This window comes from Lutra lutra, chromosome 4, assembly GCF_902655055.1.
Source record: "Lutra lutra chromosome 4, mLutLut1.2, whole genome shotgun sequence".
Lineage (NCBI taxonomy): Eukaryota > Metazoa > Chordata > Mammalia > Carnivora > Mustelidae > Lutra > Lutra lutra.
In genome coordinates, this window is record NC_062281.1 from 176335259 (window position 1) to 176360764 (window position 25506).

Below are 25506 nucleotides of genomic sequence, written 5' to 3' on the forward strand. Positions count from 1 at the left end.
TAAAAAAAAAAAGATTTTATTTATGTATTTGACAGAGAGAGAGAGAGATCACAAGTAGGCATAGAGGCAGGCGGTGGGAGATGGGGGTGGGGAGCAGGCCCCCCCCCCCGCCGAACAGAGAGCCTGATTTGGGGCTCGATCCCAGGACCCTGAGGTCATGACCTGAGCCAAAGGCAAAGGCTTAACCCACTGAGCCATGCAAGCACCCCCTTAAGTTCCTCCAGATACAGGACACTGTTAAAACATCCTTAGAGCCTTTCAGATGTCTGGTGAAAATAATCAGTAAACCATTTCCTCAAGATTATGGCAGATTTTAAGTTAAACCAGTAAACTTTGGGGAAGGGAAAAGAGGAATTTAAAGAAAAAGTTTTTTGACAGTGAACTTTTCATAATGTGGTTCTATACTTCTAGCATCACTGACAAACATATCTCCATTTTTTATTCATCTGCACACAGAAGGCAACCATCCTGCTTTAGCTGGACAACTATGCATCTCTGAGTCTGTGTTATCCAGGTGGAGAATCTAATCATACAGCCCTCCTCCTTCTACTGCTCAAAAAATAAACTTATAGAGGCGTAACAAGTGCCTCAGATCCTCTATCAAATATATAAAACCTGTATGAATTCATGACAAACCTAAGAAAAATATATTTACATAAACTTAATATTTACATTTGAAGCTAACCACTTAGGATTCTCTCAATCATTAATGTATCTTTAAAAAAAAAAAAAAAAAGTCTTCTTGCCCATAATAATCTTTTCACCTACTTCCTACATTTAAATATGTCAAAGTCCTAGATAACATAAACTCTGCCCCAACTCGTATTTTACCATTCTCTATGGTCTTAAAGTTTACATTCACTCAATACACACAGACCAAGCATTACCAACACTTTCCAATAAATTCCAACTCTTTAGTTTGGACCTATTCCCCATCACTCTGCCCAAACTGTCACTTGTTACAGAGGGGGAACAAGAGGTTACTCTTCAGGAATACAAAAGAATTTTAAGAGCAAGAGATCAGCTTTTTATGATTATCTGTTTCCAAGTTTTATATAATACATACTATGTTTCCAAATGGGAAAAGGGTTTTGGAAAAAGTAACTAAGCAGAACACTAAGGAGGACAGGAACAAGGAAAAAGTTCCAAAACATTCCCTAATACTTCCAGTAATCAAAGGCAAGCAAAAAGCGATGTCAGGGCTTGGTGGCACACCAACTCCTGACTTAACCACCTTACCTGAGTTAAGCCAAAAGTTAATTGTAACAGAACTTTAACCTTTTCTCTGCCGTATTAAGGCCTCAATCTTTTCCTACTTGAATTTTCATGGTTCTATCACTTCAATTATTCCCTTTGCATTTCTTCTGGCCTTGTTCTTCACCTCTTTTGCATCATTTAAATTCTGCTTTCCGTTAACTTAAGCTCACATTTCTACATACTAAGCCAAAAAGTAACATCAATTATACTTCCATAAAGGCTTAAACTGTTAAGTGATACGTTTGTTATTTACAGAGCTTTTATTAACCATTCAGAATACCTCTCCTGTTCTCTCTAGTTCCTTCTCCTTCGTTGTAAGTCTTAAGAATGGTAAACTGGTTACCTTTTTAACACTTTCTTCTTCCTCTTGGCGTTTCTCATAGTGTGAGAAGTCATCAAAAATCGAAGTGGTGTGCTTGTAGCTGGCTATGATTTTCAACACCTGCTTAGCCTTTTCCAGAGGCACTTCCTGAGTGTCCCTGGAGTTGGTCACTGGTTTATTCTCGTTGTTCTCTAGGCGAATGTGTCGCAGTTGGCTATTGGGAACGTCCTTCACAAAAATCCACCTGACATCAAAACGACCCTTCCATTTGTCCTGGGACCACACACCTGCACATGTGTTGTAGTCCACAGCAGATTTCATTTCTGCAACGCCACAGAAGTGTCCACTGCCGTTGACACTGAAAAGTAAGTAAACGGGGCCTTTCCCGTTCATGGAGCGATAAGCAGCATCCAGTCTCTTGTTACCGTGCTCTGTGCTGCACCAGATATTATACTTAATGGAACGGTGAATATCGTCCTCAGAGTAGCTCTTAATGATGAAAACCCGGCCATGTTTCAGATTCCAGTCAAAATCCTTGGGGTTATAGTTGTTAATGGACCGCAGCTTCTCCAACACTGGGTGAGGTTCTGAAGGAGTAGATCCAGATCCAGCCTGAGACTGTCCTACTCCATTACCATCCACCCCATTATGACCGAACCCACTGCCACGGTTCCGAGGTGCTACCCAGCGGGTTGGCTGAGTTGCCTGTTGCTGGACTGAGAGTTGGGCAGGCTGTGGTGGAGGTGGGGGCAATGGCTGTGTTTGTTGCCCCACGGATGCCTGAGCCACTGGTGGGCTATTGTTAGCCTGCTGACCTACAGGCTGGGGAGACCCCTGGGTTGGCTGCTGACCTATGTTCTGAACCAAAGCCTGTGAGGGGGCTTTTGCCACAGGACCCTTATTATCCCAAGTTCCAATATCCATGTTATGCTTTATTGGGGGTGGTGGAAGACTTGACCCTGCAATGCCATTCTTGGTCTTCAACTTCGGTTGCTGTTTTGCCGGCTTGCTAGCAATATCAGCCCAAGATGCTGGTTTTGGAGGAGCAATGGTAGCTGGAGGCAAACTATTGGAAGCCACGATGTTACCAGTAATGGACCCACTACCAACTGCAGAACCTACAACTTTTGGAACATTGCTTGCAACTTCTGTGCTACCCAACTTCAGTGCTGCCATCCCTTGGTCTATAGTATTCATGCCAGGAGCCTTATTGAGGGTCTCACTGGCAAAAGCGGACTGTCCATCAATCATGGCTCCACCTAAGGAGCTAGGTGCATAAGCATAATTGCTACTATATCCAGAGCTCTGAGTAGACTGTCCCTGAGAACTGTTATTTCCCCAAGCTGAGAAGTCAATCCCACTGGGAAAGAAATTAAAACCATGCTGACCAAGAAATGGAGTGCTACCCAGGGCTCCTGGTTGTCCAAACATTGCATCTGGTAGGAAGTGAGGCTCTCCGTTGCTCAGCTGTCCATAAGAAGTCAGATAGGGCATGGCTGTATCACCCCCAGTAGACCAAGCAGCTTCACCCAAAGAATAGGAGAAGCCAATGGAGGGACTGTAGTAACTGGGTAAATAGGAATCTGACATGGCAGTATATGCATTATTCTGTGGAAAGGAAAAAAAAAAGGCAAATCAAAATTAAACACAAAAATTAATAAAACAACAATCAGGACATTTCCTCTTCCAACTATTCACCCAATTCAAATTCAACTAGAAAAGCAACTACTTCAGGTGATCTCTTCCCATAAACTTCCTGGAATTCTTACACTGAAAGAGATTTTAGTTTCATAATTAAAATGTTTAAACATTTCAAGTTAAACTGACATACAATTTAAGCCTTAACTTTAGCAGTATACAGTTTAGGACATACATGTAAGCCTTAACTTTAGCACTAGAATTGAGAAAAGGGAAAACTCAGCAAAAAGTATTAAGTCTTTACTCTATAGAAGTGTTGAGATGATGCTTTTACTAAAAACCAGTTCTCTGTGGATTCAAGGAGTGTGAACTTTGGCAGATCAGAGGAGTGTTCCTAAGAGTTTCCTATCAAAACCATACTACAATAGATAAGAAAACAACAGAAAGAACTGGAAATTTCAAGTTCTATCCCAAAAATCTGTGCAGCCATTCCTCAACCATAAACTAAGGTTTATTACACCTAGTTTACATCATTAGCCTCTTGGCAAACCATCTGGGAACATTAGGAGATACGACTATTTAATTATAACCTGGAAAGGCAATGCACAATAGCTTCCAAAGTTTAAAACTGAAAAATGTTGTTATCTGGTCTGCTTCACCTATAAAATTAATGGCTTCAAATGCACACCTGACTTTTCCATTAAAACTAGGGGAATTCCAAAAACATTGAAAGTCTGTATCTTTAAGAATTATTCTAAGGAACAGGGGCTCCTGGGTGGCTCAGTGGGTTAAAGCCTCTGCCTTCGGCTTAGGTCATGATCCCAGGATTCTGGGATCGAGCCCCGCATCGGGCTCTCTGCTCGGCAGGGAGCCTGCTTTCCCCTCTCTCTCTGCCTGCCTCTCTGACTAGTTGTGATCTCTGTCTGTCAAAAAAAAAAAAAAAAAAAAAAAATTATTCTAAGGAATAACCAAAAATATAAACTTATACTCAACTAGTCAACACATTAGAAGACAAACTGCACTGCAAAAACCTCAATCATTCTTGACCTAATACTGTAACTCACAGAATAGTCCAATAAGGGAGAAGCTGCAGATATAAAAAATTGGTCTGTATAGGTATGGATATAGCTCAACTCAAAATAGAGTATCCTAACTTCAAAATAGCTCTGGTACAGACGTTCACTTATCTTGATGAGCACTGAGTGATACACGAAATTGTTGAATCACTATACTGCACTCCTAAAACTAATATAACACTGTATTAACTGCACTGGAATTAAAATAGCAGCTCTGGTACATAAGAACCTGTTAACTACTGAATAAAGAATTTTGTTCTTGGATGACCATTAAGTATGTCAGGCTTTAAGTCTGTATTATCAAAGCCAACACTATTCTCCCTAGCCACACATAGCACTTGAAAATTAAATGTTTCAACTAATGCAATTTGATAAAAATGGTCCTTTTCTCTGCCAATATTTTCCTTACCAAAAAAGGGGGGGGGGGGAGTAAGTCTTTTCACACATCCCCTAGGTTTAAGAGAAATCAGTTTCTCGAAGACAGTGTTAAAATTTTAAGACTCAAATCCGTTAGGAAATAAATTCAGTCTATCATCAATGGATTAAGCCTTAAGGATTATTCCAACATAAGGCAATAAATAATGGTTAAAAAGTAGAAGAATTACTCTTGATAAACTACAAAGAACAAAGATTTTCAAGTTATCCATCTATTCAACCATGATTTCTACTCCCCCACACCCCAGAATTTTTTTAAAGACATTCAAGCTTTAGCTTGAGAAGTAAAAAACATGCACTTAATATCACAGGTTATGCCATCATATAGCTGAGTGCCTACACCTGAACTGGCAGGTTCCCACATGCCCCTGAGCTCAAAAATCTGAATTACACAATGTTTCACAAGAACTACCTAGAATTATGTTTCCAAATGCTCCCACTCTCCCTGTATGATTATGTAAGCAAACTACTTCAATAGCAGGAACCTATAAATAGTTCATTCCTCTACTTCCTTCCTACTTTTCCTGATTAACTGGTTGCCTTCTCTGAAAACTTTTCCCAATCACTTGCTTAAATGGTTTCTACACTCTCAATGGAAAAAATTTTACATGGGGGAATCTAAAAGTTTTATGCAAGAATTAGGTCCAAATATGGGCATGCACCAATATGTCAAGTTTTCAAATCTAGTGTATGGCATCTGTTCAGAATTTATATAGATATCTCATAAGCTTTTTCATTTTTTAGGGTATCTTCGGTGCGTTACTGTAAGTTTTCCTTTTGGTTTATTAAATCTGTGGGTTTGTATTTATTAGCTAAAACCTTGTAAGTTGTATCTTTGGGACCCAGAATATTAATACAAAAGAATTGACAAATGAAAGTAGTTTCTACATACACAGACCATGTTAATATATGAACCTATATAGACCTAAAAGAAATTAGAAAAACAGGTTACACAGCAAAATCCTCAATCATTTTTGATCTTTATTTGCACCAAACAGTATCTTATCTTCCTTTAACTCCATTTTATAAATTCTATAGCTCCCACAAGTGAGAAACTGGAGGTGTACAAAATTGGTTTCTATAGATATAGACACATCTCAACTTGAAAAAGGAATACCTAAGTCCAAAAGTTAGGATAACCTAACAACCCACTAACTAGTGACCAGATGAAAAGGAAGATTCCAGCTCTACAGCACTAAATAAAGTTCAGGTGATTTTTTATTAGTTTTTTCCCATCACATATGCATCCAATTTTCCTAAAAGAAAAAGGTTTGGGGGGTAAAAAGTCAGAATACTTAAACGGAGTACTCTTCAGTTTTGCACCGTTACATTCTTGGTAAGGAGAATTACTAACAGGTGCTGCTGGTATACTATAAAATGCTATCACTTCCAATCTCAGAGTATGTTTGCTGTCAACAACGATGGGAATCTTAAGTCTGTAACATCTGTAGTAACTCCTTTTAGACACACGGACTGATATTAAAAAGTCACCCCCTGAAAATGAGATTCATTGATAAGGCAGAGAAAAAATACGGTATATTACACCCTCTGATCAGGCATGTAAATGGTTAACTACTCACGGGCCTTGCCTGTGGACTCAAGTAAGGTTCAAAATCATCATCATTTAATCCATCCTTTTGATGTACAGATCCATTTTGTACTGAAGAGGAAAAGATTCAAATACATTAGGAGTGTCTCAATCGCACAACCTATCTCCCAAATTAAGCAAATCTATTCTAACCCGGAGAAAAGCCTCACTAAACAGAGCAAGTTAAGTCTGAATTTCAGAAAAACGGATAAAGAGGAGAATGAAAGCGGAGCAATATTCGTCAATGAAAATGTCTCCCTCCACCCGAAGCAAGTTGATCTTAAAAAGGTCATTTTATTGGCTCCTCTAGATTTCAATTCCCTCCGGCTTCCCCTCCCCCATCACATGTGAGTACTTCCAGAGTGTGATCCACGAGGATGAAAAACAAAGGCCTTCTAAGACCTACAGGAAACTAAGGACCTGGGACATTTCAAAACCGAATCCACCCCCACCCTTAATGAATTACTCCTTGTTCACTGAAAAGCTGTTCGCCAGCTGCAAGAACACACCGAAAGGGTCAAATACTTAAGTGTGAGGCACCTGCGAACTAAGCGGCTTCCGAAAGGTCCTTTCCCTGGGGCGCTTCCCGGAGACCCCGCCCCCACTACTCGGCGTACCCCTCCCGGCCCAGGGCCACCGGCGGAGCTGGGCTCACCTTTGTTTCCTTGACCTTTTGGTCTCTGCGGGCGAAGAAAACGTCGCCGACCAGCAAGTCGTCCAAAGAAGAAATGGAAAAGGAAAGACAAATTAAAGCCGGGCCGGAGAAGGGAATAAAGGAGCAGGCCTGAAAGGAGGCGTCAGGAATGATGGTGAGGGGGAGGCTGAAAATGGGAGGCGGGGAAAAGCGCAGGCCGGCGGGGCCCGGGGAGAAAAAGCGGGGGACGCGCCAGAAACAACGCGAGGAGACTAGCGTTTCAAGGAAGGGGAAGGAAACAAGGAAGAAAACGAGGCCCGCTGAGAAGAGGGAACGCGGCGCGGCCGGTGGGCTCCGAGGCCCGGGGAGAGCGGGCGGAGGGCGAGGCGCTGGGCGCGGCCGGCCTGAGAGGCCCGAAAGCTGGCCCGCGAGAGGCGCCGCCTCGGCTCGGCCGGGCCCGACCGGGGGCGGCGGGCCCGGGCCTAGTCGGGCTCCCTCTCGCCTCACACAATGGCCGAGGCATGCGGGCCGGGCCTGTACCTGCTCCAAAAGGCTGCTGGCCGACATGGCTCTCGGATCCTCGCGGGTAGCGACAGCGGTGGACTCTCGTCAGGGCGGCGGCGGCGGCGGATGAGCCCTGGCGGCGGGAGCAGGCGGCGCGGTGGCGGCTTTTGTCCCTGACACTCGGGGGCCTCGGCGGACGCAGCGGAGACACAGCGCGCGGCTCGGGCTCCGGCTCCGACTCGGCGACGCTCTAGCCCGAGAGCTCAACGCCCGTCTCTATGTCTTTACGCGCGCGCCCGCCCCTCGCAGCCGAAATAAGGGCGCCGAGCGGCGGAGGCGGACGGTGCGCGCGGCGCGACGCTGACTCTCACATTCACTCACCCACGCGGAAGGGGTCCGGCGCGAAGCACTCCGGGAAGGAAGGGACGAGGCCGCAGTGCCCTCTGGTGGGCTGGAGGAGCGGAAGCGGCGAGTGCGGCCTCCCCGCCCCCATCGCCTCGGGATTGGGGCCTATAGGAAGGTGGGGGCGGCCAGGGTCGCGCCACGAGGTTTAGACTAACACCTGGAGAGAGTAGCTTTAGCTGGAGAAAACCCACAAAAGCCGGTTTCTCAATGAAGAAGTCACCCCCGGAATGCGAGAGACCTCAGAATAAACCTGCCTCCCAGCTGCAAATGGCACCCCACCCCCATGGAGGGGGGCTATCCTGAGAGGGGTCACAGCCCCCAGGGAAACTTCATGGGGGCCCTCCCCCGAGAAATACACACCACCACCACTACCAACCAGCAGGGAGCTCGTTATCCTCTGTTGGACTACAAAGAGAGTGCCCAAAGAACAAAAACATCCACAAAAAAATCCGGTACCCTGCAAAAGAGATTTGACATTGCAGGGAGGACAATCTACAGCTCTTTTTTTAGGGAAGTCGTTGGCCACCGTGAATCTGTTAAACTGTGGCCTTTATTTACAAGAAAAGCACACCACATACATCTACACAAAATGTTCCGTGTACTTTCAACAATTCCCAAGAATCTATAAATCTATGGACTTGAAGAGAGAATGTCCTTATCTGGGGAAGGAGAGAAATTAACTCTACTTGAATATCTGCTGTGGGTTACTTTTTGTTGATAGGTGCTTTCGAACATTTCAGAGCTAGCAGCACCTTCCAAATAGTCTTCAGTCTCTGTTTGACAACTGGGGAAACAGAGGTTAAGCAATGTGCCCAAGGTTGCAAAGCTATTAAATAGTCATGTGTATCTGACACTAAGAGAAACATAATAGTGTCCCTCCACCCCCACGAGAAATCCTGTATTCAGGAATCAAAATCCAGAGGAGATCTATAATATGGGCAAAAGCATACTTAATCAGCAACAAACCCAAACTCATGCAGGGATATTTGATCCTAGGACAGCCCATCTCCTAATAGCTTTTATTATTGCAAATAGTAGTAAACAGATAAATAATGCACTATTAAGGATCAACCTGATACCATCCACTCTCTGGAAACAGGAGGTTTTGGTGGACTCAGTAGTAAAATAAATGATAACACAGCATCTTGGATTTTGCATTATAATTTTGCTCAAAGTGCTGAAAGCATTATTTTCTGCCCATAATCATATTTATATCATATTTATGGTTGGAAGGAATAAAATCAGGCACTGATATGTAATGGACTTCTGGAAAAGACAGTAAAATGTCAAGTCTCAGAGCAGAGATCCCAGCAAGAGAATGAAGAAACCTAGTAACCTTTTTTTTTTTTTTTGAGATAGCCAGTTAACCCCATAGCCCACATTTTTGTATAAACTAAGCAGTTGCCTACACTTACCCTTGAAAGCAGCATGATAGGATGAAAAGAGGATTGACTAAGAATCATGTCCTGGGAAGGGGAGGGACTAAATACTGGCCTCACCACCAGATTTGTAACATTAAGTAAATTACTGGAAACTTTCAGAGATTTCCCCCATTTGATAAAGGGAAAATAATTACCTAACAGGTTTGTTGTGAAGAAAAAGCTTAAAAATACAACAACACGGAAGCAAGTCTGGTACATTGCAGGTTCCTTTCCTGTACTCCCATTAAGGGATAATAGTGAAAATTCCCTCCTTCCAATGACGTTTCTAGTGCCTGAAATTTTTCTTACAATAGTTCCCCCTTATCTGAGGTTTCACTCTATGTTTCAGTTACCCATGGTCAACTGTGGTCTAGATCAGATGATTGTGCTGACATGTGGCCAGAAGACCAACAGTAGCCTAATGCCAGGTTACAATGCCTACATCGTTCACTTCACATCATCTCAACACGTAGACATTTTTCATCTCACATCATCACAAGAGGAGTGAGTATATTATAATATTTGGGGGGGGGTTGCTATTTATTTATGACAAATATCCCACATCCATAATCCTCTCCTGTCAGAAGTTCTTTGAAACAATGCCATCAGGCTCAGCCAGTCAGAGGATGGAGTCATTTGACTCACCTAACCTGTGAATGGCCTCATAGGTAGCAGAGGTTTTAAACTAGCCATATGAGAGGCACCTGGGTAGCTTAGTAGGTTAGGTGCCTGCCTTTGCTGTGGGGTCTTTTGCTCTTCTCCCTCTCTTCTGAGGAAATTGCATGGATTTCTTTCACTTCCACTAACATCTCTGCACCACAGATTCCAGATCAGGTCATGATCGCAGGGTCTTGGGATGAAGCCCTACATCTCCCTCTCCCTCTGCTCCTCCCCACTGCTCATGTTCTCTCTCTCTCTCTCTCTGTCTCAAGTAAATAAAATGAAATAAAATCTTTGGAAAAAAATAATAAGCTGGCCGTTTGAAACTGCCTGTCACCTTGTCAACCTCAGTCACATGCGTCTGGATGGACATGTGGTCCTTAGCACCAATGACACAGTAGCAGGCAGAGCATTTCTGCAACAGGTGCAGGTCCCCAAACTTGCTGGTGTCCTACTGCATGTCCAAGGCGTGCCTGCTGCCACCACCAGGACTGTGAGCACAGAAAGTTACAATAAGATATTTTTGAGAGGTCGCCTTCACATAACTTTTATTACAATACATTGTTAAAATTATTTTATTATTGTTGTTAACCTCTTATTGTGTGTATTTTATGAATTAAACTTTATCATGGGTATTTATATATAGAAAAAAAACAGTATATATAGGATTCAGTTCTATCTGCAGTTTCAGGCATCCACTGGGAGATCTTAGAACACATGCCCCATGGACAAAAGAGGACTTCTGTAGCTCCTTTGGGGTTACTTTCTGTCCTCCAGAAGTTCTCAGGAGTTAAAATGCAAATATCCTTGGAGCAAGGGTAATCTCTAAACCTGTATTCATTCTCCAGATTGGTTGCAACAGGCCCCTGAAGAGAAACACAAGAACAATAAATTTAATCACCAGGAAAAGGGTGAGGAAGTCTGGAGTGTGGTGTGTCATCTTACCGGGATAAACCCCCCACCCCGCCATGGTTTGAGAAAGGAATACTATACTGGAAATGGCCTCTCTAGCTTTGTCTCTGCCACTGGGTGGAAAAAGCACTCGAGATCTCTTTTAACAAGTATGTATTGAGGTCTAGGGGCGCCTGGGTGGCTCAGTGGTTTAGGCCGCTGCCTTCGGCTCGGGTCATGATCTCAGGGTCCTGGGATCGAGTCCCGCATCGGGCTCTCTGCTCAGCAGGGAGCCTGCTTCCCTCTCACTCTCTCTGCCTGCCTCTCTGCCTACTTGTGATCTCTGTCAAATAAATGAATAAAATCTTAAAAATTAAAAAAAAAAAGTATGTATTGAGGGCTAGGCGATGTGCTGAAGAGAAAGCCTTAAGAGTTCACTTTACCCCTGAAGCTTATAGACAGGGAAAACGACAGTAAATAAATAGTTATTCAATTACAGTTGTGCAAAGTGCAACGAGGAAACACCTATGGATCTAGCCCAGATGCAGGGGGGTGGGAGTGGGGGAGGGCAAGGAAGTTTTCCATGGGTGATAAGCTTAAGCTAAAACCTGAAGGATGACCAGAAATTAACCAGACAGGGAGGGAAGGGAAATGTGGGAACAATATGTGCAAAGGCCCTATGTGGGAAGGAGCTTGGCACTGATGAGGAATGGAAAGGAGGCCAGCATGACTGGCACATAATGAGAGAGAGGGTGGCAGCAGATGAGACTGGAGAAAGAAGGAAAACAGGGACTTTAGTCGTTAGCTGCAAATGACGATCAGCAAGGAGAGAGTTAACAGAAATATAGCATTCTCAGGTTTATGTTTCAAGGAGTTCCTTCTGGTTGCGGTGTGGGAAATAGATCTAGGGATGGACAGTAGATGAAGAGTTAGAAGAGGATTGTAGGAAGTCCAGGCAAAAGGTATTGCTCTAACATAGTGGCAGTGAATACGGTTAGAAATGGACCAAAAGAGAAACCAGAGCGATACAAGGGGAGGTAAGGAGAGTAAATCATTCCCTCACTCAGAATCTATTTCCAAGACTGTAAAAGAAGGACACTGAGGGGTGCCTGGGTGGCTCAGTGGGTTAAAGCCTCTGCCTTCGCCTCAGGTCATGATCCCAGGGTCCTGGAATCGAGCCCCGCATCGGGCTCTCTGCTCAGCAGGGAGCCTGCTTCCTTCTGTCTCTCTGCCTGCCTCTCTGCCTACTTCTGATCTCTGTCTGCCAAATAAATAAATAAAATCTTTAAAAAAAAAAAAAGAAGGACACTGGACCAAAACAAATTCTAAGGTCCCTTCTGGTTCCATTGTTTTAGATCTCTGGAGGGTAGAAACCAAAGTAATCCTTCTAGATACATGAAATGAGGAGTGGGGATGAGAGAGAAAAAGAAGTAGCAAAGAGTACAGATTTTTGCATACTTTTCAGAATTATGCTGTAGACTGGGGCTGGGTTGTTGGGCTCTGGTCCTCAAACCTTTCCAGCCTTCAGGAATAGTAGACATTAAGGCCCAAGTCACACCCCTTAGTAAAGCAGGAATAGAGAAATGTTTACATCCTTCATATAACTGACAGTGTAAAACCCTATTTTTAAAGATTTCTGCTGGTTCTCTGTAGTCCATACAATGTTTGCCACTCCCTAGCCCTGTGAATTTCTCACCATATCCTTATGGCCCAGCCACACTGAACTTGTTTCCCAAATACGTGGTTTTTTCTGGAACCCAGAACTCTGTACATGCAGTTCTTTCTGCCTCAAATGCCCTTGTCATCTCGCCTACCCAGCTCCTATATGTCTTTGAGATCCTCATCAAACAATGCCTTATTTCTTCACCCAAGCAGAAAGGTGCTCTATTCTTTGTTCACCCATAATATTAGCCATATTTCCTTATTGTAACATTTTAGTGCATTAAAACCATTCACATCAATATTTATTTTTCCTTTGGAAGTTTGGGATTCAGTTGAGAATCTAATGGGAGTAATGAATTTTGTCCTTGGAAAAAGGTACATGCACCCAAATTTTTGCCAACAATCTCATTGAGCAGACCCTTCCCCAAGCCCATCTATCCCATGGACCCCAGGTCAAGAGAACCGAGCCTTGGGCTTACATATTGCTTCTCCAGTAAATCTAGGACTACTTAATAGGACAAGGAGCATTTTTATTATTGATCTTTATATTCCAAAACTGAGTAAATACTCATTGAATTTTTATATTCCCAAGCTAAGTGAATACTCATTGAATTAATTTGTTCTCATTCATTTTCAAAATTCTCCCTGGTCCTGTCAATCCCCATTTTACTAATGAAAATCTGGTGGAGCTAACATATGTGTTAAAAAGTTAAATGTGGGGGCGCCTGGGTGGCTCAGTGGGTTAAGCCGCTGCCTTCGGCTCAGGTCATGATCTCGGAGTCCTGGGATCGAGCCCCGCATCGGGCTCTCTGCTCAGCAGGGAGCCTGCTTCCTTCTCTCTCTCTGCCTGCTTGTGATCTCTCTGTCAAATAAATAAATAAAATCTTTAAAAAAAAAAAAAGTTAAATGTGCAGGGGCATCTGGCTGGCTCAGTCAGAAGAGCATGTGACTCTTATTCTCCTGGACATGAGTTCAAGCACCACATTTGGTGCAGAGATTACTAAAAATATAAACTTTAAAAAAAAAAATGTACAGAGACTTAATTAGCTTAATTGAAAGTTAAAAGAAAGGCACTACGGAAATCCCAGGGTAGGTGGATGATTGGCTTTGTAATGTGCAGGTGTGTTTTATGACGGTCTGAATGGAAGCATGAAAAGAGTAATGTGAGAACAAGGCTAAAGGAAGAAAAGACCTGCAGCTGTGCCAGGTGGCCTCCGGACACTAGCAATTCACGGCTGTGCAAATCCAAAGGCACCTGTTAGAGACCTGGAGGGCAGAGAAGAACAGCACCAAGAAAGGGCCTGCAAAAGGAGCCTTGAAGATTCAACTCAGAGTCTAGAGGTAAGAGTAGAAATTTTCGCCAGTCCTCCAGGAAGTAAGAAAGGTAATGATAATGTAATGAGCTTTTCATAAAGCTTAATGTATTCACTGTAAAGGACTGTTCTTTATTCTGAGATTATTTCCTGTCTTTTTGATGTAAAAATGCCCTTTTCAAATGATGCCGGTAAGAGTTGGCCATTTTTTAAAAATTCTTATTCAGTAAAATATAATGTCGAGAACCCCATGTTGGTTCCTAAGACTTTTTTTTTCTTTTATTGATACATGAGATCTAAAAGTCCATGTAGCAGTGTGCTAGGGAATAGTTTAAGGTCTCAACCTAAGACAATCAGAGAGAAAAACGAAGGGCAAACAAGATTTTTGGAGATAATGCCAAAGGGAAATGAAGCCAGGGACCCCCCGGAGGGGCTGATTCAATTTTAAGTTTCCAAGAAAGAATAATTAAACCAATGAATGTGGGTCTGAACTATTTGTGACAATGTTTTGTTTATTTGTTTAAAGATTTTATGTATTTATTTGACAGAGAGAGAGAGAGAGAGACAGTGAGAGAGGGAACACAAGCCAGGGGAGAGAGAGAAGGTGAAGCAAGTGGAATCCTGATGGAGGGCTCAATCCCAGGACCCCGGGATCATGACTGGAGCCGAAGAAAAATGCTTAACAATTCAGCCACCCAGGCGCCCCTATGTGTGACAATGTTTTACAGATAAATCCTTCCCTGGTTCTTGGATGGGAACTACGGAGAACATAAATAAGGCAAATATATGAGAAGCTGTATCCAGTTTGCTCAGAAAGTCTACCCAGAGTGTCTCAGTCAATGACAGGGTGAACTTAGCATTTTTGTAGCAAAGTAGTTCTCATAGTTCCTAGAGTAAAGGAGTATTAGCTTTTTGTTCAGTTAACAAAGGCTTTGCAGTGCTATCAATGTTCTGCGGAGTAGGGTCCCTGTGTAGCAACTGGCACATGGATTGGGTTCTGCACAGTAGGACCCTAACAAAGAAATGAAGGAGTTCTGGGATGCCTGAGTGGCTCAGTCAGTTAAGCATCTGCCTTTGGCTCAGGTCATGATCCCAGGGTCTTGGGATCGAGTCCCGCATCAGGCTCCATGCTCAGTAGGGAGCCTGCTTCTCCTTCTGCCTGCCACTCCCCCTGCTTGTGCTCTCTTTCTCTCTGACAAAGAAATAAAATCTTCGGGGCACCTGGGTGGTTCAGTGGGTTAAAGCCTCTGTCTTCAGCTCAGGACATGATCCCAGGGTCTTGGGATCGAGCCCTGCATCTGGCTCTCTGCTCAGCAGGGAGCCTGCTTCCCCCTCTCTCTCTGCGTGTCTCTCTGCCTACTTGTGATCTCTGTCAAATAAATAAATAAAATCTTTAAAAAAAAAAAAAAAAAAGGAGAGAAAATCCTCCAAAAAAGAAAAGAAAAGAAAGAAATGAAGGTGTTCTTAGCAAGGACTCTGACACCAGTGTCATTTCAAACAGGGCCATTAACAAAGCGATAAATCAGGGGCACCTGGCTGGCTCAGTCAGTCAGTAGAGTGTGCAACTCAGTCTTGGGGTTGTGAGTTTGAGTCCCATACCGGGCATAGAGATTACTTTAAAAAAATAAAAAGTAAAAGAAAAAAGAAAACCAAAGTGATAAGTCCGTACTTCCTGTGAAGTACAGATGATCTGGATTCTAAAATCCTTCATCCAGTAAATGAACTTTCCCTCCCTCCAGTACTTCCTCTCAGGAACCCTAGAGAGATGGGGAACAGGACTTACTGCCCAGCTGATCACAAAATCTTAGCAGCTACCACTGCTCCAGATCTCCACAATCCTATCTAAGCTGCAGCCTGATCAAGCTGAAAATTTTACCTTAAGTGGTAATGAAACATGTTATCAAATAAAACACCATTATATAATGATTCCCTGAAGGGCTCCTTTTGGGTATTAAGTTTCCCTAGTAGTTTAAAGACTCTGTTTAATAGTTTGATGAGTTACAATGACTCAAAAGTATCTGTTGTTTAGGATAGAATATAAATGTTTCTTTATTGTAGATGAAGTAAATAATGTTAACCACCACATAGGATAGTTGGGAGGATCAAATGGGTTAACATATGTAAAGTGCTTGGAACAATGCTTGGTACATAGCTCCACTTCAATGAGTATTGGCTACTTAGTATTCACACATCAAATACCTATTCAGCTTCTACTACAAGTCAGGCACTGTTCTAGGGCCTGCAGAAACAGCAGTGACATAGAGACAAGAAAGATCCCCTGCCTATGGAGGGAGCTTTCATTCTAGTCTGGGGAGGAAAAAAAATCAGATACATAAAATGGAGGAAAATAAAGCAGGGTAAAGAAAACTAGAAAGCACAGGGCAGGGGAAGTTGCCATTTTTCATGGTGTGGGTGGTCAGGGAAGTCCTCTCTGATAACGTAACATGTGACCAGAGACTTGAAGGAAGTGAGGAAATAAGCTTTGCAGTTATCTGGGGGAAGAGTGTCCTAAGAGATTACTGAATCAAAAAAACAGGCTCCCAAAGAAGAAGGTCTGGGTCCGCCTGTAATGACAGACAGGGACAGGGTCACGTGGTGAAGACACCGTGCTCCACCAGAGATAGGACTGAGTTCCAGACAACGTTTGACCCAGTATTGTCAGATCTTCTAGGTTGTTGTTTTTTTTAAAGATTTTATTTATTTATCTGACAGAGATAGAGTGAAAGAGGGAACACAAGCAGGAAGAGTGGGAGGGGGAAAAGCAGGCTTCCTGCTGAGCAGGGAGCCTGATGCAGGGGTTTGATCCCAGGATCCTGGAATCATGACCTGAGCCCAAGGCAGATGCTTAGCACCTGAGCCACCCAGGCGCTCTGGTTGTTTTTGTTTTTTAAGAAAAACTGTCTCTTGAATTTTTCATGCGAACTGTCCTAATGTTTGAAAGGCATAAATGCATATGTATGTTCTTCAAATTCATGGACAAGAATGTTCAGAGGCACTATTTATAATAACTCCAAACTGGAAACCCCCCAAACGCCCATCATTAGAATGGATTAGCTATGGCACAGTTCGTTTCTGCACAGCTGTGAGAAGGACCCAGCTACAACTTCACACAACATCATGGGTGAATCTCACAACATAACATTGAATGAGAAAATGCTAGATGTGCCAGGGTGGTTCAGTCACTTTTAAGTGTCTGACTCTTGATTTTGGCTCAGGTCGTGATCTCAGGGTCCTGAGGTTGAGCCCCATATCAGGCTCCATGCTAGGCCTGGAGCCTGGTTTAGATTTTCTTTCCCCTTTCTTTCTCCCTATGCCCCTCCCCTTCTCCATGTGTGCACTGGTGCCTGCACTATCTCTTTGAAAGAGAGAAAAGAAAAAAGAAAGAAAAAAGAATAGGCCAGTCACAGAGCAGTTCAAAAACAGGTAACACTGAGCTATGGTGTTGGAGAGCATATGGTGGTTATCCTGGTTGGGTGAGGCGCTGTAGTTTTGTTGTTGTTTTTTTTCCTTGATCTTGTAGCTGATTTAATGGGTGTGTTCAGTTTAACTTTATCAAATTGTACAGTCATCTGTGCACTTTCCTGTATGCATTTATATTTCATAAAAAGTTAAAACAAAAATGTGGGTCAAAGTCTCGGGAGAATCAGGGCTCTGGGCTTCCAGTTTGCTCTGTAATACATAGATTTCTTTAGAGGAAACAGCAGAGTAGTTTTTAAAAAACAAACAAACGTATACTTCAGGATGCAACTAAACCCTCTCTGTATATGCTTTCTTTAGAAGCTCCTACAGAGTCCATTGAGGAACTTGTCTTTCCTTCTGGGTCATTACCCAGCTCACATTTACCCTTAGATGTGATACAATACTATTGTTCATTCTTGTTCTCAAACTAGAAAAGCAAATTCCTATATACCATATTGCTAGCCATAACTATCAGTAAAAGTACAGAACTGGAAACCATAGATGCAAGAGGAGAACCCAGAGGCAATTTCCAAGTAGGCTGTAGTCTCCTATAGGCTGAGAGGCTCATAAAACCTAACAGAAATTTCAGGTAGTTGTGAAGAGGCAGTAGGAATCATACTGGACTGAAATTATCTATCCAGGAAACAGGGATGTCTTAGCCTGGGCCATGCCCATAGGTAGAGAATCAGTTGGATATGAAAGATAAGCTTTAGGGGCACCTGGTTAGCTTAGTTGGTGGAACATGTGACTCTTGATCTCAGAGTTGTGGGTTCAAGACCCAAGATGGATGTAGATTACTTAAAATCTTGGGACACCTGGGTGACTCAGTTGGTTAAGCAACTGCCTTTGGTTCAGGTCATGGTCCTGGAGTCTTGGAATCTGGTCCTGCATCAGGCTCCCTGTTCAGTGGGGAGTCTGCTTCTCCCTCTGGCCCTCCCCCCTTTCATGCCCTCTCTCTCATTCTCTCCCTTCTAAATAAATAAATAAAATCTTTAAAAATAAATGACTAAAATCTTTTTTTAAGATTTTATTTGAGAGAGTGAGAGAGCGAGTGCACATGCATGAGTTGGGGGGAGTGGCAGAGGAAAAGGGAGGAGGCTTCCTGCTGAGCAGGGAACCCAATGCAGGGCTTGATCCCAGGACTCTTGGATCATGACCTGAGGCAAAGGCAGATGCTTAACCTACTGAGCCACCCAGGTGCCTTCCCCCCAGTCCCCACCAAAAAGACAGGTTTTAGATAGTCACTGCACAAGAACATCCCAAAGGTGCTTCAATTCAGGTGATTGATGGAGTTGGGGAAACTGTTTTAGGTAGTGAAGACTGCAGACTATGGATGTATGCTGAGGTTTGGGTCTTGAGGGTCCCTTGACAAAAATGATTCTCTCAAGAGTTACTGACATGGTAGAAAGAGAGAATCACTGACATGGCAGAATTTAGGAGGCAAATCAACTTTGGCTCCCAAAACCTAGGACTAGGGAGGAGGAGTATGGGTAAGGAAGTTAGAGGAAAGTAGAACCTTCTAGAGGAAGTCAAATTATAGATATCAGGACTAAGAAAGTTGTTCCTGGATTGGGAAGGAATCTTGAAAAGGATTCAATTAGGGTTGCCTAAGAGAAATTCCAGGGCAGAGTCTAAATCTAACAGAACCGATACCTTGTCTAGTGCAACAACCTTAGTTGTTACTGTAATACGTTAGACCATGCAGGAATTTTCCCCCAAGAGGTATCCTAAGGGTGAGGAAATCTGAACAACTGTACTAGGTAAGCTGTCTGAAAATGCAGGGACTAGCCTAGTTTGTGACATTCTTCTCGGAGAGGACTCTTTGCTCAAGAGCATTGCCCAAAGTGAATCACAACCTCATGCCTATTTTCAGAAATCAACCTTTCGTTTTTCCTTCGACCTCCTAACAGTACTAAAACCTGGACCAGTTATAATTTAGTGAACTAGTAATTACATATTTCATGCTTGATTATACTGTCTTTATAATCAGATGTTACCAATACCAGTATTTCCCACCACACTTACCTTAGTGCCTTTCATGAAATGGGATAAAATGCCACCACTAAAAAGAGTGTCAGACCACCTGAACTGAGTATCAATTTCCAAGGTATTTGTATTAACATTGGTCTTCCTTCCCTAATGTAGACAGAGGTAGGAAAGAAACTTCACATGAAGTGGCTTTGAATCTTGATTATTCAAGTACATTGTCCGTTTTTTTTTACTTTAGAATAACTGGGAGTTGTTTTGTTTTGGGGGTGGGAGCACGGGAGGAGTCTGGAAATTGAAAGGAGGAAAAGAACAAGGCAGGGACATAACCAGTGAGATGGTTGCACAGTTGACTCCAAGGCCTTTGTGGAAACCACATGGCAGGAAGGTTGGGGTCATTTACCTTCTGCCAGCTAAACTCCAGTTGGACACTGGATTCCTCTGATGGAAACTCAGAGAAGCTAACACATGACTTGGCTTTTTCCAGTGGGGTACTCTTGGGAGACTGCCCATGCTGCTGACTCTGCCTAGCTCTGGAGGCAGAAGCAGCAAGAGACTAAGGACTTTCTCCCCCTCTTATATAAGCAAGCCCCACTACTTGAAAATGGAGTACCAAAAAAACTAGCCAAAATGATCTCTCCTGAACTAGCTTGAGTGTACACCTTCTCCCGGAAGTACTCCCGTACCCACCTACCTCCCCAAGCTGGGTTAGGTGCCTGATCCTTTGTTCTCTCAGCTCCCAGCCAGTAGCTCTGTGGCTGCACCAACCCCACCATGATGATGTTTCAGTATCTCACTAGAAGAGGCTTAACTTTTTTGTCTTTTATAGTCTGCTGAAACCTACGGACCAATTTTCAGAATGTTTTTCAATGCACGAAATAAAATACATAGGGTTACAAAAGAAACCAATTATATTGAAACATAGTTCTTCACTCCAGAAAACCTCTGAAGCATGAAGTCCTTGAGTGCAGGAACTCTGTCTTCATCTCTGTATTGCCAGTGCCTAGCACAAAGCCTGGCACGTAGATGGTTCTTATAAATGTTTATTTAATGAATGAACAGAAATATAGATGGCTACTGCCAAGTCAGCCTGAGGAATGATTCATTGCAACTGCTCGTGCACATACCAACGGCTTGCGTATTTCTCACACTGAGATTGTTTAGACCAGGGCTCTGAGGAAACCCCCACTCAACGACCAGGAACACAGCAGCTAGCAATAACGACAGGCTATTGGAAGACCAGGAAAACAACAAAGCTCATGTATTTCCACCAGCCAGAATATTCAGATAGTGAAAGTAAACAGGTTCTGTCTTCAGGAGGAGATCTCTTGACTTTGGAACCGTGATGCTCACACTACTTTAAAACACTACAGACAGCTGAAGGAGGAAAAGTAAGGAACCTGAGCTAGTGTGTGGGTGTTCTCCAGGGCTCCTCCTCTGTCCTGAATTGGACCTCCCATCTCTGGGAAAGAGAAAAGTGTCCCTAAAAACCATGATAAGCACATGACATGTGCCTTTCTAGGTTCAAGTAGCAGTTTTAGGCTTAGATAGAAATGCTGGGTTTGTTTATGTACCATCAGAAAACCTAAAGAAATAATAATAAAAGCCAATTCCCTCACTAAAGGGCCAAAGGTCTGTTCTAAGCTGATTGCTACATCTATTAAACATTTTGAAGAGAAAAGTAAAACCCCATACAATTTTAAAGCTCAAAGCCACAACTATATGGGGTCCAGAAATTTAACCCTTAAGGCTTATTAAGATTGGCCCTCCCAAGTTAGAGGGGCTTCTCTAGCTATTAAAGCCATCTGAGGGATGGCAGAACAGTTTTCACTTGCTTGACAATAGGGTTTCCAACATCTGTTGGAAGAAACATGGCTTCAGGTGGGTGCCTTCTTAAAAAAAAAAAAAAAGGAAACTATAGGTCAAAGTTTTGCTTTTAATTAAAAACCAAAAAAAAAAAAAAAAAAAAAAAGCTTCCCACTCCTAAGGTGTGTGCTTTCTTTTTTGACCTTGTTTTCCTTTAAATTGTCTGCAGTTTCCCTATATTTGTCCTAGTGCAGTAAACAATGCAATCAAAGAAATAAAAACCAGGATCCACTCTTGCCCCAAACACTGAAGATGGTCAAAGAGCAGGAATCACAGCACGGAAAATGGCCCAGCTCTAAATATACAAACAACATTATAAAAATAATAATAATAACCCCCCAAGATATTATTATTGACATTCCGGGTACATTTCCTATAATGTTGCAGACAACGCTTCTTTCCCAGGGAGTCCAGCTTGCTCAGGAGGAGACATCTACTCGGTGCCTCAGGATAGGCTGGGGCTGTTGAGTCTTCCCAGCAAAGCCTAAGGTTTTTTATGAGCTTAATATCTCACAGAAACATCTGTGGTATAAATGGTATAAATGAATCTAAAAGAGGAGGAAGGCAGGCAGGCACCTGTCACTGTTCTCCAAATCAGCCAAAAAGCTGAAAAGCGTGGGATCCAGGAGACAGATGCCATTAACAATTGAGGGATGGAGGGTAGAACAAGAGGAAGCACCAAATGAGTGGCTGCTTTTGGTTCCAAAGCCAAAAAAGGGCCCCACCAAAAAGGGCAGCTGGTCTAGATGAGGAACTCCCTGCGCCTGGAGTCATGCAATAAAAATGATGGCCTTGGAGCCCCACCCCCAGGACAGCCACAGTCCAAGAACCAGAGAAATTTACACCACATCGCATATTTGCAAATGAATGGACTGATCCTAATTTAGGAGGGTTAAGTGCTTTGACAAAGTTGGGAAGGGAGGGAAGGTGAGCTTCGATCACAAAGCACAGCTGTGACAACAGGGATTTCTGTTTCTGCAAAGCGACAGGCCCTGGGCCCCTGATACCACTTGGTCCAAGGAGATGTACCCTTCCACTTCTTTCTGGCCTCTTCTCAAAATGGCACCCGTGGTAATAACCCTTCGAGATATCAAGAGGCATCAGTTGCACTTCTGGAGCTAAGATAATTTCCTTGCCCCATCCTGGCCAAAGCACTTCCCTTTTTAAGCTGCTGCTGGTATGCCACCTTCCCCTCCAAGTACAGTTCAACTTTCTTTCATTTCAGTTTTGCAGCGGCCTCTGAGGGTCCTTTCCAGGACACAAAAAAAGTATCCTTCCACTTCCATGTGTGGGTGGGCTGCCTTCCAGTGTCAGATCTGCATTCCAGAGTTTGGTCAATGCATCTTTACAAAACTAAAGCCACATGCGTACACAGACAGACTAGCCTGGAAAGGGCTTTCTGGACAGGGTTTCTGATTATCCTGATGCCTCCCCTAAAAGAAATAACTTTCTTGGTGTAAAAGGATTAGGACACTGAGTGACCTACTCTCAACTTCTGGAAGGACAGCTTGTTTTTGTCCATTTTTCAATAAGGGGGTGGGAGGTACCCAACATTTTCAGTTACAACAAAGAGATTTTGTTTAAAAAAAAGGATCCTATGTGGAAATGAGTGGGACAATGATAAAAATAAACAAATAATTAAAATTCCAAACCAAAACGTATCTCCTGGCCCCGAGATCCCCAGTTAATCCTCTAAGACCACAATCTCCACATTGTGGACTTGATGCTGGTGGTCTTCCATCTCAGCCACAACTTTCTCCTCAGTCCTCAGCTCTGTCTCCAAAATGACTGCTTTGCCCTCAGTATCCTCAGCCTCTGGGTCTGGGGCTGGGTCAATCTCAATGATGGTCTGCCCATCCTCCGAGGTGCTTTCAACAGCCTGGATTGCTGAGGTGAGGCCGGATTCCATGGCCACCAGCTCCACGGGGCTCACCATGGTGGTCATGTTGCCCAGGGTACTCCCATCCTGCATGGCGGTGGAGCTTAGCAGTGCCAAGCTAGACGAGGGGTGGATGGTCACTGTATCTGGGGAGCTGCTCTTGGCAGAAGAGACCACTGTGGCATAGCGGAAGAGCTGAGGGCCAGAAGGCAGTGTGTGAACAGTCACAGGACTGGAGCCCTGGCTGAGGGTGGCCACTGGAATATTGCCCATGGAAAATGACTGGCCCACTGGGGTGATGGTGATGGGGGAGATGACTGTGAACTGAGGCTGCTGGACCGGAGGAGAAGGGCTCAGGACTGTGGTGGAAGCTGGCCGCTGGAGCCGGGGCCTTTTTGGAGGCTTAGGAGTGCTCACAGGCATCAGTACCACATTTTGAACCGTCTGGGATTTCAGCCTGTGATCCTGAGCTTGCTTCTTCTGCTCTTCCAGCTGGCGTTCCAACTCTGGAAAGAAAAGACAGACTTTGTGGGGAGAGAAGTATATTCTTGGGAACAGTGAACGGAGTCAGGAAACCTGAGGTCTTGTTCTGGCTTTGCCACTATATGGCTTCATTGTTTTCAAAACAAGAAACCAAACTGGATGATTTTTAAAATCCCTCCAGCAACTACATTTCATTGTGTGATTATAGGCAGGGCAACGATTCAGAATCATTTTCAGGCTGTGATCCTACTACATCCCAGCCCTAGAAGCTCCTGTGGCATTTTGTCACCTGTCACCAAAATGCAAACCAAAGAAGCCTGCTGTTGATCTTGTGGCTTATAGATGCCCTGCCTGGATCTCCAGATGATAATAAGGAATATTTGCACAATCCTTTTGGAACTAACATGGACCTACAGAGGAGCTACAATGGCTGCTCCAAAAAAACAGTGATTCCCAAACTGTCCTTCAAGGCAGGATCACCTTGCTGGTGACCTTAGTCTACCAAATGGCCTTCGTCTACTACTAGCACCCAGAGAAGTCTACAGAAAATTACAGAGGAAGTCCCTAAGAATTATAAACACTAAAAGAGGTCTTAGAGTACTAACACATTCATTTTTTTTAACTGGGACCCAGAGAGGTAAAGTGACTTACTTAAAGTCTCAGAGTTTGGGCCAAGACAAAAGTCTTCTGATGGCCAACTTTCTGGCTTTTCCATCACAATATGCCTATCACCATCCCTCTCCCAATGTACAATCCAACCCTGGTGACCACTGGTGAGTCTGGTTCTACACCAGAACTTCTTCTATTTCTTAGTATCTGAGAAGCATTCAATAAATAATCAGTTACATCTGGAGAGCACTTTGCTCCTATGGAACACCAAGAGCAAATCAATTCCTTGCTGAGAATCAAAGGAGTAGGCAGGAATCAAGATCACATTAAAAAAAATTTTTTTTCACTCAAAATTTTTAAATACTGCCTCATATGTTACAAAATACATTTTCCCCCCCATTTTCAGTAGTAGTCAAAGAAATGTAAACCTCAAGAAGATAACAATTACATGGGGCACTTGGGTGGCTCAGTCAGTTAAGCATCTGCCTTTGGCTCAGGTGATGATCCCAGGGTTCTGGGATCAAGTCCCATATCAGGCTCCCTGCTCAGCTGGGAATCTGTTTCACCTTTTGCCTCCACCCCCCTGCTCATGTCTTCATGCTGTGCACTCTCTCATAAATAAATAAAATCTTTGAAGAAGTTAACAATTACATCTATAATTTTTTTTTAAAGATTTTATTTATTTATTTGAGAGAGAGACAGTGAGAGAGAGCATGAGCGAGGAGAAGGTCAGAGAGAGAAGCGGACTCCCCGCGGAGCCGGGAGCCCGATGCGGGACTCGATCCCGGGACTCCAGGATCATGACCTGAGCCGAAGGCAGTCGTCCAACCAACTGAGCCACCCAGGCGTCCCACATCTATAATTTTTTTAAAAGTTAAATCAGAGACTATTATACTTCACAACATCCAATGTTGGTATGTTCAAAATGGTGACATAATCTTCTTGGAAATTTGACAATAAGTCATAAATATCCATAAAACAATTTTCAATACCATTTAACTTGAAGCTTAGTTCTGGGAAGTAGTTTAAAAGCACATAAAAAGAAAAAGTTATATTCATACAAGTTCACTGCAACAAAATAAGCTACTAAAGAAAAACCTGAAAATTTAAATGTCATCCTTAGAAGAATGTCTAGGTAAAGTACTGTGTAGCCACTTGGAAAAATATTATTATGTCACAGTGGAAAAAGCAGAAAACAAAACTTTGTGTGTACTATGATTAACCTATCTTAAAAAAATATATGGACAAAAAGCCAGAAGCCCACATTCCTAACAAAAACCATTTTTTTGAATGGTGTGAAGTTTCAAGGTGAAAGCATTGGATTAGGAATAAGAAAGCCAAGTTCTATTCCAAGCTTCACTGCCAAGTACTGATGTGGCCCCAAGGCAAATATTTATCCTCTTTGTGCCTATCCTAGG

At 43.3% G+C, this 25506-nt stretch overlaps 2 protein-coding genes and 1 pseudogene across 8 annotated transcripts in view; all 3 read right to left on the minus strand.

The window, feature by feature from the left end:
* The window catches only part of YTHDF2 (YTH N6-methyladenosine RNA binding protein F2), a 28854-nt gene extending 21024 nt beyond the window's left edge, over positions 1-7830 (minus strand). The window contains exons 1-4 of one of the 2 annotated variants that reach the window (XM_047726533.1): positions 7491-7830; positions 6972-6996; positions 6318-6388; positions 1601-3187 (exon numbers count right to left, since the gene is read on the minus strand). In XM_047726533.1, the coding sequence (XP_047582489.1) occupies positions 1601-3187; positions 6318-6388; positions 6972-6996; positions 7491-7517 (1710 nt within the window). In that variant the 5' untranslated portion in view covers positions 7518-7830. Of the gene's footprint in view, positions 1-1600; positions 3188-6308; positions 6389-6971; positions 6997-7490 lie in introns of both variants that reach the window. The other variant, XM_047726532.1, reaches the window with a different exon arrangement.
* Positions 7831-9860: 2030 nt separating this feature from the next.
* LOC125098104 (40S ribosomal protein S21-like) lies at positions 9861-10400 on the minus strand (annotated as a pseudogene).
* A 9880-nt stretch (positions 10401-20280) lies between these two features.
* The window catches only part of GMEB1 (glucocorticoid modulatory element binding protein 1), a 37178-nt gene continuing 31952 nt past the window's right edge, over positions 20281-25506 (minus strand). For all 6 annotated transcript variants that reach the window (XM_047726556.1, XM_047726551.1, XM_047726552.1 and 3 more), the window contains exon 10: positions 20281-23502. In XM_047726556.1, coding sequence (XP_047582512.1) covers positions 22802-23502 — 701 coding nt within the window. In that variant the 3' untranslated portion in view covers positions 20281-22801. The remainder of the gene's footprint in view (positions 23503-25506) is intronic.